This window comes from Ranitomeya variabilis, chromosome 3 (genome assembly GCF_051348905.1).
Source record: "Ranitomeya variabilis isolate aRanVar5 chromosome 3, aRanVar5.hap1, whole genome shotgun sequence".
In the NCBI taxonomy this organism is placed as follows: domain Eukaryota; kingdom Metazoa; phylum Chordata; class Amphibia; order Anura; family Dendrobatidae; genus Ranitomeya; species Ranitomeya variabilis.
In genome coordinates this window covers 659,081,468-659,102,977 of record NC_135234.1, presented here as the reverse complement: position 1 = coordinate 659,102,977, position 21,510 = coordinate 659,081,468, and the positions used below count along the sequence as shown (strand labels likewise).

The 21,510-nt window shown below is 44.4% G+C and overlaps 1 protein-coding gene across 1 annotated transcript; it reads left to right on the top strand.

The window, feature by feature from the left end:
* Nucleotides 1–9,277: 9,277 nt before the first annotated feature.
* On the top strand, nucleotides 9,278–18,680 carry LOC143818470 (chymotrypsin-like elastase family member 1). Its single transcript, XM_077299765.1, has 8 exons — nucleotides 9,278–9,375; nucleotides 10,035–10,132; nucleotides 14,381–14,481; nucleotides 15,707–15,832; nucleotides 16,854–16,990; nucleotides 17,474–17,619; nucleotides 17,934–18,083; nucleotides 18,568–18,680. Exons 1-8 carry the CDS (start codon nucleotides 9,336–9,338, stop codon nucleotides 18,574–18,576), a joined length of 807 nt encoding a protein of 268 aa, XP_077155880.1. The 5' UTR covers nucleotides 9,278–9,335; the 3' UTR covers nucleotides 18,577–18,680.
* The last annotated feature ends 2,830 nt before the right edge of the window (nucleotides 18,681–21,510 follow it).

Below are 21,510 nucleotides of genomic sequence, written 5' to 3'. Positions count from 1 at the left end.
CGGGACTTTGTACATCCTTAGCTGTGCAGCTGACCTTTCCTCGTTCAGCACTTCGTTCCAGGATCACAAGACCACGTACAGGAAGACCAGGATACTTTGTCACCGTACAAAGATAGTGCTTCACTTTTCTCTAGGACCGACTCAGAGACTTCTCACCCCAACTACGGCGCCATCTTGGGATTTTCCAGCCACCATCGTCCAGGAACCAGAGACTGATAAGTTAACCCGTTATTTGACCCATTGTTGTTACTTTATTGCTGTATATACATTGTGGGCCTGTATACTTACACCCCCTTACTCCTTGTGTGGAGTATTTAAAGCTGTGATAACTATATATAAAAAAAAACCGTTAACTCTTGCTCTGCCTCCTGCTCATCACTGCATCCCGTGTTCCTGCTAGTTCCTTACACTTTTCCATAGCTTTTGTGCTACCAGTAACGTGGAAGCCCCCTATATTTCCATTGACAGATGATGGACCTGAGTGGGGATTTGTTGTTTTGTGGATTGAGGTGAAGCTTTTGTTAGGAACATTTTACATAACATTTATGATCACATTTATCCGTCGCTCTACACTGAGCACATACTTTGGGGTTACTATCTAAATCTCTGAGTGACGTGATTCAGATAAACCCCCCGAGGGATCCATTCACTATAGTGAGGCAGCAGAGTTACTCTGGACTCCATCTGCCCTCTGTTCAGTGGTGTCTTTCTTTTCAAAGATGCAGAAAACTGTGGCCAATGACACTTTTATGCAATCCTAAAATGAAGGACATCGCTGGATCACAGGTCCTATGGTGTCTACAGTGCCTCCATCTGCCTCATTACACAGAATCTTCCACCGGAGGTTTCATCTGAATCACCTATTTCAGAGATTTACATGGGAGTCCCAGTGTAAGCGCTCAGCGCAGAGCACAGGTTAAATGTGCGCCGAGCCTTACTGCGATGTTTGGGAGGCAGAATGAACAAAAAACAGCAATTCAGGATTATTTTTTTTGGGGGGGGGGGTTTATGTTCCACGTGTGGTGAAATTGATAAGGCAGTTTTATTCTTTGGGTCAGTGTGATTACAGTGATACCACAGATATATAATTTTTTCATGTTTTGGCTGTTTTACACAATAAAAAATATTTTATAGAAAAAATAATTATTTTTGCATAGCTTTATTCTGAGAGGTATAACTTTTTATTTTTCCGCTGATGGAGCTGTATGATGGCTTGTTTTTTGCGGGACAAGATGACGTTTCAGCAGTACCATGTATTTTTATATTTGACTATTTGATTGCGCTTTATTCCACTTTTTGATTGGAAGTGTAATGATAAAGCATTGTTTTTTACCTTGTTTTTTTTATGATGTTCACTAAAGGGGTTAACTAGTGGGACAGTTTCATAGGTTGGGTCATTGTGGATACAGCTATGCCAAATATGTGTACTTTTAATGTTTTTTTTTCATAAAAATATTTATTTATGGGTACGATATAGATTTTAAAAATATATATTTTTACAACTTATTAAATAACTTTTTTAATTTTGTTTGGAGGCTAATCGATTTTATAGCATGAGGATGCAGCAGCATCCCCATGCTATGCAAACATTCAGTGCTGCACTGAAGGGGTAAGGAGTTGCTGATCATGATCTGAGCATGATTTAGCAACTTTCCTAGCTCTGGTGACCCGGACGAGATCAGGTCACCATGGCCACGAATGGGACCCCACGTGACGTTGTTGAGTCTCCTATTCAAGGGCAGTGGGGCTGTCATCCCTCTGCCGACTTCCGTAATGCTGCGTTTGCGTTTGATTGCAACATTTAGGGGGTTAAAGTGCCAGGAGCGGTGCAAACCTCTCCTGGCACTTACTGCTGAGTGTCAGCTGTCAAAATCAGCTGACACCAGGTGGCGATTGCATGCGCACATCTCGTGTGAGCGCAAAATCGCCAGGAAGAATCCATATGTCCCTGGACAACAAGATCCAAGTCACAGGGGCATATGGCTATGGAGCGCCCCCAGACGCAGGGCCGCGGGGTACTCGGTACCGGGCCTCTCTGTCTCAGTCTTGGGGTTGTCACGGTGGCTAGACCCTGTCCGTGACCCTGCTAAGGGGCGTCCAATGAAAGATGAGATAATGGTGCGTGGTGCAGGTCGCGATGAATAACGAGGACACAGGATTGCAGTCTCTTTACCTCTTTACTGAAGGCTTCAGGATCCTCAATCCAGAGTACTGTTAACAGGGCTGGCTGAGACCGGCCGCTCCGAAGGCACCTCCAGAGTTCCCTTTGCAGGTGGAAATCTGTGCCAATGTAAGGAGGTTGCTTTCCCTGCTCCTTGCCTGGAACCACTTAGTCAGACAGCTGGGTTGTTGGGGGGAAGACTTTCTACCCTGGACAGAGGGGACCAGGTGACTGCTGGGAAAAGAGAGGGGAGTGGTCAGAAATGTGCGGGAGAGGGAGCGCGCCAGAGAGGGGACAGCGTGCCAGAGAGAAAGCAGGCTGCAGCGCCGCGCTCCCCATGACAGAGTGCTCCCCGTGAGGGCACTAAGGCTGGAGTGAGAGTGGGGACTCCAAAGTGAGACTAGTGCCGCTCGGCGAAGAAGACTGCCTAGATGCTACAACTGCGGAGCACCCAGTCAAAATGAAGAGGAGGCGATGTGGACCCGAGATTCCCAGCTGAAGATAAGAAGAATCTGGGAGGAGATTGAGAGTCTGGGGAAAGCCCTTACTGCCGTTTTGGGGACCAGCGGCATGCCCCGAGGTAACGTGCGGGAGCCGCCAGAAAGAGATAGAGGAGAGGTGCGCAGCATGAAGAAGGCTTCGGTGGTGGCCCCAGAGTGTAACTCTGTATCCTGGGGTGAAGAGCAACCGCAGATGAGAGGTGTCCCCCGCCAAGGTCGACGATCCAGACTGAAGCGCCCTCCAGACAGACGCAGACGTGAGTGCTGGATGTGCAGAAAGGTGGGACACATGTCCAGAAATTGCCCTACCCGAGAAGAGCGGTGGCAGAGATCCACTCACCCCTCTGAGGGTCCTGCTAACTGGAGGGAATGTCGCCCCTGGAGGGAATGGTACAGCAGGAAGAGAAGAGTTGCACCTAGGGCAAGACAGCACCACAATGTCGGACGCCAAGGAGAGGTGGAGAAGGTGTCAGGCATCTCTGGTGAAATGACTGCGCTATCCCAACACGTAAAGGCGAACCTGGTGAATCTACAGCCTGGGTCTGAAGGTTTTGTTGGTGAGACTCAGTCCAGCGGGAAGAAAGTAACGTTCACTCGAGAAGACCACCAAAGTGCTTTACTATGCTGTCCAGCACGAGTTCCTGAAGAAGGAGAGAAAGTGCCAAGTGTTCCTGCGACACTCGTTTTCAATGTCCGAGCCGATGAGAAGGAGGAACCACTGATGTCGTCCCCTGAGGTGAAGAATGTGCTGGCTGTCAGCTCACCAGTTCCTGATCGGACAGGGGAAATGGAGCAGCTGTGTGAGACAGGGCGTGTGGCTGAGAAGCCCTGGGAAATGATGCCCGCAGAGCCCGGCGCAGATGACAAAGAGTCCGGCCTGCATGGTCTTAATTCATCTGACTCAAGCTTTGATGAGAATGCTCCTGTCAAAGAGAGGGGGAGCTATGGAGAAGAATTGCTTGTACTAAGCCCCCAAACTGAGGAGCCCGAACAAGAAGTCCCTAAAGTTTCCGATAACGACAAGGAGGAGGATGAATCATCTACGCAGACATCTGCTAGCGGCAAAGCTAAGAAGAAGAAGAAGAAGAAAAAGAAGAAGACAGCAGTTGTTGATGAAGCAGAGAAAGCATATCTCAACCTGACTGATGAGCAGCTCCTAAACCATTTAGTCTGGGAGTATGTACAAGAAGAAAGGCAGAAGGAGATGCGAGAATCGCAGGTATCTGACTCCCCTCCAAAGAACAAAGAGAAGCACGAAAAGTCCTCGCCCGTGGAATGGCGAGCTTTAAGAGAGGGGGAATGTAAGGAGGTTGCTTTCCCTGCTCCTTGCCTGGAACCACTTAGTCAGACAGCTGGGTTGTTGGGGGGAAGACTTTCTACCCTGGACAGAGGGGACCAGGTGACTGCTGGGAAAAGAGAGGGGAGTGGTCAGAAAAGTGCACTAGAGGGAGTGCGCCAGAGAGGGGACAGCGTGCCAGAGAGAAAGCAGGCTGCAGCGCCGGGCTCCCCATGACAGAGTGCTCCCCGTTAGGGTACTAAGGCTGGAGTGAGAGTGGGGACTTGGAAGCCTCCATAATCTGAGAAGACTCTTCCCCTGACAGTGCAGAGACAGTAACTCAGTGCAGCCCTGGTGACCGCAGTGACAAGCAAAGATCCCTGAGTGTGATAAGTAACTGCCCAGTGTGTGTGTGACATCGTTATTACAGAGAAGCTGCCAGGCTTACGGAGACTCCCGCAGCAGTGACGGAGAGACTGTGCTATTTCCTGGTTCCAGTTTCACTTTGAGAAGAACAGGCTGCAGAGACTTAACCCCGGACTTTCCAGGAGACACAGAAAAGGCCAGAATCTCAAGCCCTGCTGGTGACTGTATCCACATTGGTAAAAGGACCCTCCAGTCAGGATCTCCATGGACTGATAAGTTACAAGAACACTCGTTAACCCTTTTGATTCCGCTTAACTGTTTACTGTTTTACTTGACTCTATTAACCCCGTTTACTCCCTGCGAGGAGAATTCTACCCCTGTTAATAAATCCCCTTCAACAGTTGGTCTGTCTGTTCCGGGGTGACATACTCAACCCTGCACTCTATTACACCTACCTTCTAGCGCCTGTGTGTTGTAGTACTTCCCTGCTGAGCACCACGGGATAGTCCTCACAACTGTTGTGTCTGCTTCTGATGTTCTTTCTCACAACTTATATCTGTTCTGATGTTCTTCTCCGTCCCCCAGATGATATGGCTAGGATGCACCCGTATGACGGGTAGGCCTGGAGTTCTTCCGGGACCCTAGTGATGCCCCTCTCCCACAGTTGCCCCCTATGTCTGCTTAGGTGATTTAGGTGAGACAGCCAACCTATAATTAACTGTCCTGCCGTTGGTTTGAAGTAATGCTTGGAGCCAAATACTTACTCGGCATTCCGGCCACCGGCTACGCGCCTCAGTAGGATGCTGCCTCGATCTTACGGCACGACTCCTACTGGTGTTATCTCCTTTTTGCTGTGATCTCGTTTCTCACTCTCCACAATAAACCTCGCTTCTTGTCCTTTCTTGAGATACCGCCGCAATGTAGTGCAGGCGTGGCTCCTTAACGCTCTGTCTTGTTCGCTAGGCCTCTGTCAGGATCCCACCCCTGACAGGGACCCCCCTGAATCTTTCCCCTGCAACACCCCCTGCCACAGGATGTTGCCTGGTTCCAACCCAGTCAGCTTTCTAACTAACTTCCTATCCAACCCCCAGTTTTACCAGATTGTGAGGAGTGGCCTAATACATAGTACCCTTTGCTCCCCCTGGAGGCCAGACTGTGAAGTGTATTGGTGTCTGTGATACCTGGTCAGGTGAACTCCTTAAGTGCCATCAGACGTACCATCACTCCCCTTAGCGGCGGAGCGTCAGTACTGCAACGACCAGGACTCTGGGGCGCTGCACTCCCCCACGGTTAAATCCAGTACTCCCGGACTGGGAAGAAAACAACAATACATGTCAGCAAAAGACATACAAATTTTGAAATGCAATAAACAAGTAATAAGTAATAATAACAGTGCTTCCCTTTATGGGAGGTGAGGACTCTTGAACGTTACAAACAAAACATGGTTAAATATTTTAAATAACACACTATAAATAACTTCTATTACCCAGCCGGGTATTCTACTGAGTGCAAATTCTGAACAATAATTTAACCTTGCCTTTAATGACGTATAAGCTGGATCAACTAAAGGCTTACTATAAAACTCTAAAATATAAATTAACTTTTTCTTTATTTTTCTCTTCTGTGAAATACTCTTCTTTTTCCACTCTCTGATTTTTCATATGCAGGACCGCCTGTCTATCTGCCCAGGCCTACTGCCTCTTCTCTTAGTACAGGATCACTGAGCCATCTCTCTATGGCTCCTAGGAGGACTCACCCACTAACCCCTACGGGTTTACTTCCTGTCCTCAATCTTTTAACAACATTATCGAACATTTTCTATAACTGTCTAGCTAACTACATAATACTCCTATGTAAAACATCATTACTATTCACTTTCTTTTAAGGCAACATTATACATTAAGTGCAACTGGTGAACCTTCCCTTTAAGAGGGAACCAAGTCTCTTCGAGGTAGCGCAACTTCTCAAGTCGCAAGTCCGTGTACAGCAGGAACTCCGGTACTGTTTCCAAGAACAGTTTCTTCGAAAAGAGTTCCTTTTCTTGTAAAACCAGTAGGGGGCACCCTTAATAAGGTGCAAACTATTTACAGTGCAGTTTGTGAACCATTCACCATCCATGATTCGGTAGTCTTTATAACATGGGTGAACAAGGAGCAAAAAGGAAAATTAAAGCAAAAATAAAAGCAATAGGGATCCCGGGTAAACGAAGGGATCCCTTTAAGAATATCCCTGATCGGGTGATAGCAACAAAAAGCAGGAAAACAAACAATTAACTATTTACAGGTTCAGGTTTCCGAGGTTTAGTTGGACGGCTTCCAGGGCTGCACCTGGCACTTAAACCTTTTTGGCCTGGGAAAAGTGAGGTCCAGGGTTACACCCAGTGCTGGACAAACGCCGTTATTCCATCCTTCATGTACGGTTAAATCATGCGCAGCGATGGAGGTCTGCGCAGCTTGAGTATGGGCATTTGCTGCAGCAGAGGTAGCGGCTGCTGCAAGATCAGTCACTGGAACGGAGTCAGCAGCTGTGACACTAGCAGTCGCTGGAGTGGTGTCGGTCATCAGGGCAGGGTCGTCCTTCATACCTGCTTCAGATGCGGTCCCTCCGGTGCCGGTCTGCTCCGTCTCCACTGGGGTCTGGAACGCTGGGTGCGGGACCTTGTGCTGCGACGTTGTCATCTCTGCTTGCAGCATCCCGCTTTCTGGCAGGGCCTTGCTTTCCAGCTTCGGAGCGCTGGAACTTCTTTCCTGCTCCGGACCAGACGAGGCTGCCGACAGGCGTCTGGTGAGGCGCCCGATGAAGGTCTTCTTCAACCCGGCCTCAGTGCTCAGCTGCATCTGCAGGAGTTGGTCGCTGAGCTCTTCCACGTCGGCCTGCAGGAAATCAGCATCAGCGGTGGAGGCCTGGTTACGGTGCCCCTCCGGGAAGCTGGGGGAGTCCTCTGCTCTGACCCCACACTCCGGCTCCGGGTGGCTGGCCATGGTGTCCTCCATGTGGCTGACTTCTTCCTCTTCCTTTTCCCGCTCTCTCCTTCGTGGGCGGTTTCGCTTTCTTTGTCTCTGCCCACCATTGAGGATTAGGAGGCGGATCTCGGCTGCTGACGGACACGTCCTCAAGGGGCCGAAATATTTAGACTGGGCGGCCATTGTCTTTCGCGCTCTTCAGCTTGTTCACGCCCACTTCCACGCCCTTCTTCTTCTCCTGTGCTCCTCGTGGCGCTGTAGTGGCGGCGGTTTTGGCGGGAATCGGCAATGCACAGTCTTTGCAATAAGTCACAGTTCAAGCACAATTCAATCACAGTTCCAAGGCACACATGACCTGATTCTTCAGGCTTAAGTAGATCCTGTTCGTGACGCCAAGTTTGGAGTGCCCCCAGACGCAGGGCCGCGGGGTACTCGGTACCGGGCCTCTCTGTCTCAGTCTTGGGGTTGTCACGGTGGCTAGACCCGGTCCGTGACCTTGCTAAGGGGCGTCCAATGAAAGATGAGATAATGGTGCGTGGTGCAGGTCGCGATGAATAACGAGGACACAGGATTGCAGTCTCTTTACCTCTTTACTGAAGGCTTCAGGATCCTCAATCCAGAGTACTGTTAACAGGGCTGGCTGAGACCGGCCGGTCCGAAGGCACCTCCAGAGTTCCCTTTGCAGGTGGAAATCTGTGCCTACCTTCTAGCACCTGTGTGTTGTAGTACTTCCCTGCTGAGCACCACGGGATAGTCCTCACAACTGTTGTGTCTGCTTCTGATGTTCTTTCTCACAACTTATATCTGTTCTGATGTTCTTCTCCGTCCCCCAGATGATATGGCTAGGACGCACCCGTATGACGGGTAGGCCTGGAGTTCTTCCGGGACCCTAGTGACACCCCTCTCCCACAGTTGCCCCCTATGTCTGCTTAGGTGATTTAGGAGAGACAGCCAACCTATAATTAACTGTCCTGCCGTTGGTTTGAAGTAATGCTTGGAGCCCAATTCTTCCTCGGCGTTCCGGCCACCGGCTACGCGCCTCAGTAGGATGCTGCCTCGATCTTACGGCACGACTCCTACTGGTGTTATCTCCTTTTTGCTGTGATCTCGTTTCTCACTCTCCACAATAAACCTCGCTTCTTGTCCTTTCTTGAGATACTGCCGCAATGTAGTGCAGGCGCGGCTCCTTAACGCTCTGTCTTGTTCGCTAGGCCTCTGTCAGGATCCCACCCCTCAAAAATACAAAATACAAAATTATTCAAACCATACAATATTGGCCATAAAGCAAAAAGTAACATAACAGAATTACTATTTTTATGCATCACACCTACTTGCAAAAATACAACAAAAGCGATTGAAATATATACGTGCCTCAAAATGTTTAAAAGAAAAAGTCAACTATGGGTCTTAGAAAAGGTGACACAAACCATTTTTTTTTATTTCTATTTTTTTTTATCATCAATAAAATAAACATTGCCGTAGCCATATTACTGTAACTTGAAGAATTATATTGATAGGTCATTACAATGCGCAATGTCAAAGCAACCCTCCCCCCAAAAATTGGGCAGAATTGTGTTATTTTCGCTATTCACTACACTTGGAATTTTTTCAAGTTTTCCAGAATATTAAATGGCAAAATTAATGGTTTAATTCAAAACTATAAGTCGTTTTGCGAAACTCAAGCCCTCATATAGTTATGTCAATGGAAAAATAAGATATGACTCTTGGAAAAGAAGAAAATAGAATTGGAAAAATTGGCCATGTCACCAACTGTAACCGCAGACCTACTCCTATAGTTACACCCCTACAACCAGAAATGTATAGAGCAATAGATTCCCAGAAATAATTTGAATATAATCTATATTTACTTGTTTTTCATAACTACTGCTGACTCAATTAGTCCAAGTGTCCTTGACAAAAAATTAAATAGCAGATAAAGATATGGCAAATATAGTTATTATAATAACATCTGACAATCTTCCCACCACACGAAACTTAGGGCAGCAAGCAATATAAATGGGAGTACGGACTTACTTCTGCCCTGTACATCAAGCTTCAAAGGACCCAAGATGTTAACATTCCTTCTACTTGCTGCATTTGTCCTTGGTGGTAAGACATATTCTTCAAATTTACTGCCATGTATCTATGACTATGCTATTCACCATCCAAACTGCCTGCTGTTCTCAGGAGCCTTAATGTTTTCGTAAGATCAATCAAAAATATCTTAGCTATGCCATCATCTGTCTATCACTGAGCCTGTAATCCCATAAATAAGAAGAGAATCTGTCAGTAGGCTCATCCCTCCTAATCTGTCTGTCTAGGCATTCAGGTCATAGGAAGCTGCATAAAATGATGCCTTTATATCTGCAATTTGCTGTCTTGTTCCAGAAAATCCACATTTTTCTTAATATGTAAATGAGCTGTTAAGATCTATGGGTCGGACACCGATCTCCCTTAGAATCTGCCTCCAGAGCTTATTATAAATGACAGGGCGAGTTACCAGTGTGAGACATGAAGAGCAGCCTATCGGTGATTACATGTCTCACACTGGTAGTGCTCCCTTTCGGTTAAAATAAAGTCTGGAGGCAGACTCTTGGGGAGATCAGTGTCCTGCCCATACACCGTTACCGCTCACTTGCATATTAAGAAAAATGTGAATTTCCCTGGAATAAAACAGCACGGTCCTGTTCACTAATGTATATGGTAAGTGATAAAAATCTTAACAATTACAACATTAATTTGGGTTTTTAAATTCTACTTTACCTAAGGACACTGCATTGATAACCCAAGCTACCTTGAAGACATTGAAGACAATGCACGTGTAGTAGGAGGATCAAATGCAGCGAAAAATGCCTGGCCATGGCAGGTAAGTGATGCTAAAATTACTGTAAGCGTTAGGAAAGTAAATGGAAGATAATCAGCCCAACAGTGATTTTCATGATTATCAGATGTAAGATATGAAAGGAGATAAGTGAGGGGGGGGGGGGTGTTAACAGCAGTTTCCTATAGCCCAGAATCTCTCCATCCATCCCTGGCAGTTTACAAAAGAAAAGAATATTGATAAAGTGATTCTGTCAGCACAAAGTGACTATTCACCCTTGGTATGACCAAACGTTTAAGTGCGCCTTCCCACCTGCTTGTTTTCCATCTATCTCTGCCCTTCTCTGGCTCTATAAAGCCAGAGCTGTCAATCAAAGAAGAGGGCGCTGGAGATAGAGGAAAAACAAGCAGGTGGGAAGGTGCATTGAACTTGTTAGCTATGGGTGAACTGAGTGCTGAAACTTGGTTTGAACAGTAATTCTGTGCTGACTACCTTTAAAAAGAACCTGTTGCCTACAGAAAGGATATTTGCCATCACATATAGTGGTAATCTGCAGGTAAATCACGTCTAAATACTGTCTAGCTGGCTTGATGGCGCCGCTCCCTGCAGGCGCTCACATTCAGTCACTGCAGCGGTGTACGGAGCTATACAGTCACAGCTCACTACACAGTGAGGTCGCCTGTAAGCACTCTCTGGCACATTGATTGACAGGCAGCTCAGCAGTGTATGTGTGCAAAGTCTATATGTGCGAAATAGACTGTCAATCAATGTGGATGGGGAGTGATTACAGCTTAAGTCACTATGTACTGATCGACGCCTTTCCAGCTCCTGCACTACCCTGATTACTAGAAGAGAGTGGCTGCAGGTAGAATAAAATGTCACTTCTCCCTGTAGCTGCTGCTCCAGTAAGCCATCTACATAGGAGTTTTTACTTGTTATTTACTTGCATATTACCACTATATTTGCAGGTAAATGGAATTGACAAGTTGTCTTTTAAATTACAGTCTGCATCTCTGCTCTGTTAAATAACCATTTAAATAGCAACACTCTTTAGCTTACCACCAGAGGAGCTTACAGCTTACAGTGCATATATTATTGAGTTTGATGAGTGTGGTAAAAGTCCCTATAAAGTGCAATCATTCCAGCTACTGCTGCAGTCAGACAGGATTTTATCATGAAGAAAAATATAAAACACCTATAAATACCCAGCACCTATGGGAAAGGTAGCAAATCGGACAACTGGAGTAAATGCAAATTAATCTTTTCTTTATCAACAATCAGGTCATATAAAACACTAGATGGTGGCCCGATTCTAACGCATCGGGTATTCTAGAATATGCATGTCCACGTAGTATATTGCACAGCCCACGTAGTATATTACCCAGCCACGTAGTATATTGCCCAGTTACGTAGTATATTGCCCAGCCACGTAGTATATTGCCCAGCCACGTAGTATATTGCCCAGCCACATAGTATATTGCACAGCCCACGTAGTATATTGCCCAGTTACGTAGTATATTGCCCAGTTACGTAGTATATTGCCCAGTTACGTAATATATTGCCCAGCCACGTAGTATATTGCACAGTTACGTAGTATATTGCCCAGTGACATAGTATATTGCCCAGTTACGTAGTATATTGCCCAGCCACGTAGTATATTGCACAGTGACGTAGTATACAGCACAGAGCCACGTAGTATATTGCACAGCCACGTAGTATACAGAACAGCCCACGTAGTATATTGCCCAGCCACGTAGTATACTGCCCAGCTACGTAGTATATTGCCCAGCCACATATGTCACAGGTTAAAAAATAAAAAATAAACATATACTCACCTTCCAAGGGGCCCCTTGTAGTTCTGTCGCCTGTGTTCGGTGCAGGCGGCAGCTTCCGGTCCCAGGGTGTGATGACGTCGCGGTAACATGACCGTGACATCATGGCAGGTCCTTCTCGCGCAGGCCTTGTGATGACGTCGCGGTCACATGACCGTGACGTCATGGCAGGTCCTTCTCGCAGACCATCCTTGCCAATGGAACCTGCCGCTTGCATGGACCGGTCACCGGAGCGTCGCGAGGAGCGGGAAAGGCGGCGGAAGGTGAGTATATAATGATTTTTTATTTTTTTTATTATTTTTAACATTAATGTTTTTACTATTGAGGCTGCATAGGCAGCATCAATAGTAAAAACTTGGTCACACAGGGTTAATAGCGGCGGTAACGGAGTGAGTTACCCGTGGCATAACGCGGTCCGTTACCGCTGGCATTAACCCTGTGTGAGCGGTGACTGCGGGGAGTATGGAGCGGGCGCCGGGCACTGACTGCAGGGCAGTAGGGAGGGACTACTGTAATCGGACTGTGGCCGTCGCTGATTGGTCGCGGCAGCCATGACAGCCAGCTGGCGCGACCAATCAGCGACGCAGGATTTCCGGGACAGACAGACAGATGGAAGTGACCCTTAGACAATTATATAGTAGATTATATAAAAGTTGGAGAGTACACAACAGATGCCATACAATACAATACATATATATGTATGTATATAGCAGCCACATAGTATATACCACAGGCCACGTAGTATATAAGAGTACTATGTGGCCTGTGGTATATACCATGTGGCTGCTATACATTACACCGGGTATATATTATATACACACACTATGTATACATATATACACCCCTCCCCTATACAGTACAGATAATGGCCGGTATACACCGCCTCCTCCCTGCAGTGTCCGCACATTACACCAGGTATATATTATATACACACACTATGTATACATATATACACCCCTCCCCTATACAGTACAGATAATGGCCGGTATACACCGCCTCCTCCCTGCAGTGTCCGCACATTACACCGGGTATATATTATATACACACACTATGTATATATATATATATATACACCCCTCCCCCTATACAGTACAGATAATGGCCGGCATACACCGCCTCCTCCCTGCAGTGTCTGCACATTATCTACACCGCCGTGTACACGCTGCGCCATCTCTCCATGTAATCTCACCCACACATAGGCCCACCCCCCAGGCCTCCTCTGCTAGAAAATGGCGCCGGTTCGGGGCTGCTCTCCAGGCCCCCAGTATTTCTCTCCATGCTCGGTACCTATTAAGTGTCCGGCGCACATGTAAGCAGCAGGGGAGCTCCTCGGTGAGGAGAAGCCATCATCCTCACGCCGAGGGTGCTCCACCGGTGGCCACTTACCAACCCGTCTGACACTGGGCCCGTCAAGGAGAACCGGCGTCACGAAAGTTGCGCAGCGGCGCTGGCCGGATACATAGCTGCAAACGTAAGTGCTCTATTCACGACGACGATCAGCGCAAATGGCGTAGCTACGACGGCTACGTGATGGATCAAAGGACTGGGCCGTTGCTGATTGGTCGTGGCTGTTTTGCGGCGACCAATCAGCGACTTGGATTCCATGACAGACAGAGGCCGCGACCAATGAATATCCGGGACAGACAGACCGAAGTACCCCTTAGACAATTATATATATATTATATAAAAGTTGGAGAGTACACAACAGATGCCTGCAGAGGGTAGTATGGGGCTATTTACACATACACAGAGCCATTATAGAGGGCAACATTACCTGCATCCCTCAGCTAAGATTGCAGAGTGTATGCCCCTTCATCAATACAGTAAGATGCTATGGGGAATGCTGGGGTGCAAACTCTCAATGCTTAAAACTAACCATTTTATACATAAAATGTACACACGTGGTCAAAATTGTTGGTACCCCTCATTTAATGACAGAAAAACCCACAATGGTCACAGAAATAACTTGAATCTGACAAAAGTAATAATAGATAAAAGATCTATGAAAATGAACAAATGAAAGTCAGACATTGCTTTTCAACAATGCTTCCACAGAATTTAAAAAAAAAGTAAAACTCATGAAATAGGCCTGGACAGAACTGATGGTACCCCTGAAAATAATGTGACAAAAGGGACATGTGTGTGTGTCCACTATCTAGCATCACAGGTGTCTACCCCTGTTTCATTGTTAATTTTCATAGATCTTTTATTTATGATTACTTTTATCAGATTCAAGTTATTTCTGTGACCATTGTGGGGTTCTTCTGTCATTAAGCGAGGGGTACCAACAATTTTGACCATATGTGTATAAGGATCCATGATTAGTCTGGTTCTGAAGTCATAGGCTACTTTCTTCTATTGAACCCTCTACTTATGGGGCATATACAGTATTTCTAGTGTTGTATGGCAGGAGGGCTTCTAAATCTTAATGATACAACATATTATGTGTATCATCGTACAGGTAACTCTCCAGTATCTGTCTGGCAGCAGCTGGTACCACACCTGCGGAGGCTCCCTGATCCTTGCCAACCGTGTGCTGACCGCTGCTCACTGCGTAGACAGGTAATATCCACTCTCAGGAACTACATCTGTAATGTTCACACCTCCAGTTATTATTTCTATATTGGGATCATAAAAACGTAAATAAAGTGATCCAGCACGGGACCCATTCATTTGAACAGGAGAGGAACAGTCATAAAATCTGTTTCATTTCCCACACTTTCAGTTGCTATTTATTTCTGGAGAAAAAAAATGATAGTAAATGGATTCTTTTTTTTTTTTAACATAAAAGTCTATGGTAAATAATAGCAGATGGTCACCAGTTATATCAGCAGTTAATGGATTAGAGGTGCTGAACATTAGAGGAGTTCAGAGAGACCGCTACGAATAACGGATCAGGTACAAAATGAGCAAAAACTGATGCAAAACGTAAACCAAACTGTCTCATTTAAACAACACTGTTTTTTTATTTTTTTCTAAAAAAAAAGTGGACCCGTTCAAAAATGGACACTTTGGTTTCTAATTTGTGTCTGTTTCTGCTCTTTTTCTTAAATACTGCATCTATTCCAAATGGATGATATGTGAAAAGAGCCTGACATAAACTGTATTACATATCATAATTTAGGAAGCCTTAACCTGACATTTTCAATGGATTAGGAATTATTAAATGTCACATTTACAGAGGTTGTTTCAGAAGACACATAAATGTCTAATGGATGGTGGTCCTACCTCTGAGACTTGCACCTATATTCACAAAGGGATTGCGAGAACCGTTATTCTGACTAGTACCCAACTGCAGTGATAGGAGAAGTGGCCGAGCATTTGTGTCTCTCTCCGTTCACTGATATGAGAGCCGAGTCCACTTATTCATCCGTATTTGGAACTCTCAAAGCAGTAAATGAAGAGAGACATGCGTGCGTCCTGCCGGAAGAGGACATCTGGGAACCCCTTTCTGGAGGATAGGTGCATAGTCCAGATGTGGAGCCATTGGACCATCATCTATTAGACATTTTTGGCATATTATGTGGATGCTCCAGAGATGTCTACCATGAGACAACCCAGTTAAGCTCTATCTGAATGTTATATTTAGCAAAAACTATCAATACTGGCGACTTCAAATATAACTACTAAGCATAACTCTATAAGCCAGGATCTGCTTCCTAAATATGCATTTATCGCTGATTTCAATTGTTGATACGTCACTGTTTTAGTCTCTCACTGGTATTTTCAGTATACATATAGCATGCCTCCTTACACCTGTCTCTGCCTATTCATTTCTGTTGATTAGAAGCTACACATTCCGCGTGGTGTTGGGAGACCACAACCTGAGCTCTAATGATGGCACCGAACAGACAATCTCAGTGTCAGGAATTCGTATCCACGCAAGCTGGAACACCAACAATGTAGCTGCTGGGTATGTATCTGATGGAAACTAGAAGAGAATACACATCAGGCAACATGAGGGAAGAATCAGATCTGACAAAATCTTCACTTTATTCATATAAAATGCTACAATGTACTGTATATTTATTACGATTATTACATTGTTTATGTTCATGGTTGAACAAAGACACTTATCCAACAAGTTCAGCCATTGGAAAGGAAGGAAGTATGGAAGCAAAGTGGAGTTAAATCAGAAACGTCTACTCCCACAAACCGTTCATAAAAATATAGAGGACTATATTGCACTGTTATTACTGATTACCCCTAAGTCTTTTTCCTTTATCGGATATGCTATTAATATATCTGTGACTATGTCCACTGGAAAATCTTTTCAGTCCTCTATATTGTGTTTTGATGGACTTCACCGATTAATTCACTGGTACAGACATATTGTAGCTTGTTATATTCATATAATGATGTATGCCTTTAAAAATAAGTCAGCTGATCCAGTAAAGTAATGACCCCCCAAAGAGCTGCTGCAGCAGAGAGAGATCGCATTCCGTAGTTCTGTATACATCATTCTGGAAGTGCGTTGGGGTGTGACGATGCACTTCCAGCTCTTTAACCTCACGCTGTATTCCCTGCCTACCACCACCCTCCTACGGTTAATTTACAGGATGTTTGCTTAGATACAACATGACCAATGACAATGACCTGTCAATCAACCAAAGGAGGATGGTGCTAGGTATGGAATATAGGCTGAGCTGAGGAGCTGGAAGTGCATCGTAACGCCCCAATGCTAGACCAGGCTGATGGATACTGAACTTTAAAACACAATTTCTTTCTCCAGCTGCACTTTGGAGTCATAGAGGGATCAAATTACTTATCTTTTAAAGGTCTTAATAGTTGGGGGTAGAAGTTTAGCCTGATTGGTCCTGAGGATAGCATGACCCCTAAAAGGAAAAAAACAAAACAACGTATGGTAATTTATTATTGTGTTTGATTTATGGCCACTATGGAAGACTCTTATTCATCCCTTGTTCCTTTTCCAGTTACGATATTGCTGTCCTCCACTTGGCAGCCAGTGCTACTATAAACAGCTATGTAAAACTGGCCACACTGCCAGCAAGTGGAACCGTCCTTGCCCACAATCATGACTGCATCATTTCTGGTTGGGGAAGAACCAGCAGTAAGTTGTAATTTCGGATGTTTTTGAAAAGGCTTTTACTTATGAAACCAGTATGTCTGGAAATACAAAATCTGCACCAAAAAAAGTCATATGCGTTTACTAATATATTATGCTTACTTATATATAGCGCCATCACATTTTGCAGCATATTACAGATATTGCCATCACTGTCCCCATTGGGGCTCACAATGTAGATTCCCCATCAGTATGTCTTTGAAATGTCGGAGGAAACTGGAGAACCTGGAGGCAACCCACACAAACACAGGGAAAACATACAAATTCTTTGAAAGATGTTGTTCTGGTAGGATTTGAACCCGGAAATCCAGGGCTGCAATGCAACAATACTAACCAATGGATATGCATTATAAAGACAGATATTAAACTGAATATGAATTCCAATAAAAAATATGCTGAAAGTGCTCACGGAAAACAGCCTGGTGTGTCAGCTAAACAGTCCTAAGAATGATGCCTCTTTTATTGCAGCTGGCGGCTCTCTGCCATCCATCCTCCAGCAGGCCCCTCTGCCCGTCGTAGCCCACTCCACCTGCTCGACCAGCTCCTACTGGGGCAGCACTGTCAAGGATACCATGGTTTGTGCCGGTGGTAATGGAGTCCAAGCCGGATGCAATGTAAGTCTGGCTGTTGCTTTGTAGCTATTTATCTTATCCTCTCAATGTTTAAATAAGGGATTGTAGAGAATTTAAAAAAAAGTGTTTTCTTGGAATAATGTAGAGAGGAAATAGAATTAAAAAGAAAAAAACAGATATTAGGTAATATTTACTGAATTTTTTATTCACATACATAGACATGTGAAATAAATAAGTGCCACTATTTTTGTTTTAATATTAATATTCCAGGATAATACTATTATAATTTATTATACAATTTACTAGAATCTGAAATGCAGCACAAATGCTGCCAGTACTCACCATGTGTCTTTTAGGGCGATTCTGGTGGACCTCTGAACTGCTACGTCAGTGGTGCCTACCAAGTCCATGGTGTGACCAGCTTTGTGTCTTCCGCGGGATGCAATGCTTACCTGAAGCCCACAGTGTTCACCAGAGTGTCTGCATACATCTCCTGGATCAACAGCGTAAGTTCCATCTCATGGTTATAATCAATTAATAGTTACATGCTAGTGGATAATAGATACCTCCTTCTTTCTTAGGGCTCAGTTCATCATTTGTATGTTTTTTTTAACGTCACTTTTCTTTTTTCTTTGTCATGTGCTATTCATTGAAAGTTTTTTGCACAAAATTCTTCAAAATGGCGCACATAGTTAAAGAATTTTGTGCAAAATAAAAAAATGTTATTGACAGTTCGCTCTCTTACCTGCTCTTCACTTCTCATTAGAGCTGGCATGGGAGCGCACTGTCATTGTGCATTGAAAAAAATATTGCTCAGTGAAAAGGGTATTCAAACTGAGCACAAGTAGGGACTTTTTAATTAAGGCATATTAATAAAGCAATTAGATTATTACAATAAATTGATAGACATGTAGAATTAAAATCAATGTTACTTACCTTCAATATCCTACAGGACAAGGTTACTTAATGCATATATTTTTATTTTTTCAGAACGTGTAAAATTTGAAGAAACATATCAAAGGCAACAATATTATAGGAGTTCATGAATGTATAATTGTATATCATATATTGCAGATAAAATAAAGGACTAGCAACCTCTGAAACCTTTTTTTTGTCTAACCTTATTTAGTCGGAATGTTTTGTGTGATGTGTATATGCTCCAACACCAATGTCTCCTGTGATGTCCACACCAACCCAAAATGTCTCTTGCCTGTGATGTATGCTCCAGCCCCAAGGCCTCCTGTGATGTATACTCTTCAGCCCCAATGTCTCCTTGATGCATATATGCTCCAGTCCTAACTTCTCCTGTGATGTCCGCTTCAGCCCCAATGCCACCTGTGATGTATGCATCAGTCTGAAATGTCTCTTGTGATGTATATGCACCAGCCCCAATGTCTCCTATTCTATATACTCCAGTCACAGTCCTGTCTCCTGTGATATATATATTGCAGCCCGGTTGTATCCTATGTGATGTGTATGCATCAATCCCCTGTAAAGAGTGATGAATTGCCCACATTAAGACATTGACCACTGACATCATCATTGCCCCCCAGTCAGCAACTATCTGCTGAAGACATTACTGAGACGCTAAGGGAAAGTCCCTAGGGTGCTAATATTGTTCATATAATACTGTATACTTTTGATTCATTGGAGTATATATCAGTGGGCAGCGCTGAAAGAATAAACTGAGCTACTGATATATAAGTGGGCAGCGGCCAATGTATTAAAGAGACCTGCAGTGTAATCTACATCTGTGTTCAGAAAAACTTACTGCTGGAAGTTCATTACAAAACTTTTCGCAAGGAGTTGACTGTGCTTCAGATCGACTTTAATCTGGAAAAGCAGTTGCAAGTAGGAACATCTTCACTATCACCTAAAATCACAGCCACACCAAAAAGAAGCATCTCCAGCCATCACATCAGGATGAGTTAATTAATCATTTGTCCAAGTATAGCAGGATCATATTTAAGTTGATAATTTTGTATGTGCCCCCAATGATGTTATAAATATCCAAATGGCTCTTGACATGAAAAAGTTTCCCTATCCCTTGTTTAACCCATTTCTGATATCAGACGTAATAATCCACCCATGTGTCCTGGGCTATTTGACCAGGGATGGATAATTACATCTGAGCAATCACCCGTGCACATGGGGGGGGGGTGATTGCCGCCGGGTGTCAGCTGATTCTGACAGCTGACACCGCGCACTTTAAAACCCAAAATACTGCGATTAAACACGATCGCAACATTCTGGAAGTGGGCAGAGGGCTTACAGCCCCTCTGACTTTGGATCGCAGACCCCGCAGCGTGACGTGGGGTCCTGATCATTGCGATGGTGTCCCGATCATTGCGATGGTGTCCCGGACGACAACCAGGTTACCAGACCTAGCAAACTTGCTGATCATGCCCAGGGCATGATGAGCAAGTTTGTCTATCAGTGCAGAGCTGACAGTTTCTGCAGCATGGGGATGCAGCTGCATCTCTATGCTGTAGAAGGGATCAGCATGCAAAAAATGTCCATTGTAGGACAAAGTAAAAAGTTAGAAAAGAGTAAAAAAAAAAAAAAAATTAAAAATATTTAACCCCTTCACCCCCAAGGGTGGTTTGCACGTTAATGACCGGGCCAATTTTTACAATTCTGACCACTGTCCCTTTATGAGGCTATAACTCTGGAACGCTTTGACGGATCTTGGCGATTCTGACATTGTTTTCTCGTGACATATTGTACTTCATGTTAGTGGTAAAATTTATTCGATATAACTTGTGTTTATTTGTGAAAAAAATGGAAATTTGGCGAAAATTTTGAAAATTTTGCAATTTTCCAACTTTGAATTTTTATGCCCTTAAATCACAGACATATGTCACGCAAAATACTTAATAAGTAACATTTCCCACATGTCTACTTTACATCAGTACAATTTTGGAACCAAAATTTTTTTTTGTGACGGAGTTATAAGGGTTAAAAGTTGACCAGCAATTTCTCATTTTTACAACACCATTTTTTTTTAGGGACCACATCTCATTTGAAGTCATTTTGAGGGGTCTATATGATAGAAAATACTCAAGTGTGACACCATTCTAAAAACTGCACCCCTCAAGGTGCTCAAAACCACATTCAAGAAGTTTATTAACCCTTCAGGTGTTTCACAGGAATTTTTGGAATGTTTAAATAAAAATGAACATTTAACTTTTTTTCACACAAAATTTATTTCAGCTCCAATTTGTTTTATTTTACCAAGGGTAACAGGAGAAAATGGACCCCCAAAGTTGTTGTACAATTTGTCCTGAGTACGCTGATACCCCATATGTGGGGGTAGACCACTGTTTGGGCGTATGGCAGAGCTCGGAAGGAAAGGAGCGCCATTTGACTTTTCAATGCAAAATTGACTGGAATTGAGATGGGACGCCATGTTGCGTTTGGAGAGCCCCTGATGTGCCTAAACACTGAAACCCCCTACAAGTGACACCATTTTGGAAAGTAGACCCCCTAAGGAACTTATCTTGATGTGTGGTGAGCACTTTGACCCACCAAGTGCTTCACAGAAGTTTATAATGCAGAGCCGTAAAAATAAAAAATCATATTTTTTCACAAAAATGATCTTTTCGCCCCCAATTTTTTATTTTCCCAAGGGTAAGAGAAGAAATTGGACCCCAAAAAATGTTGTGCAATTTGTCCTGAGTACGATGATACCCCATATGTGGGTGTAAACCATTGTTTGGGCGCATGGCAGAGCTTGGAAGGGAAGGAGCGCCATTTGACTTTTCAATGCAAAATTGACTGGAATTGAGATGGGACGCCATGTTGCGTTTGGAGAGCCCCTGATGTGCCTAAACACTGAAACCCCCTACAAGTGACACCATTTTGGAAAGTAGACCCCCTAAGGAACTTATCTTGATGTGTGGTGAGCACTTTGACCCACCAAGTGCTTCACAG

Coding starts and splice junctions, on each gene's coding strand:
- LOC143818470 (XM_077299765.1), top strand. CDS start 9,336: ATGTTAACATTCCTTCTACTTGCTGCATTTGTCCTTGGTG. Junction 14,482..15,706: donor GCTGCTCACTGCGTAGACAG/GTAATATCCACT, acceptor TCTGTTGATTAG/AAGCTACACATTCCGCGTGG. Junction 16,991..17,473: donor TGGTTGGGGAAGAACCAGCA/GTAAGTTGTAAT, acceptor CTTTTATTGCAG/CTGGCGGCTCTCTGCCATCC.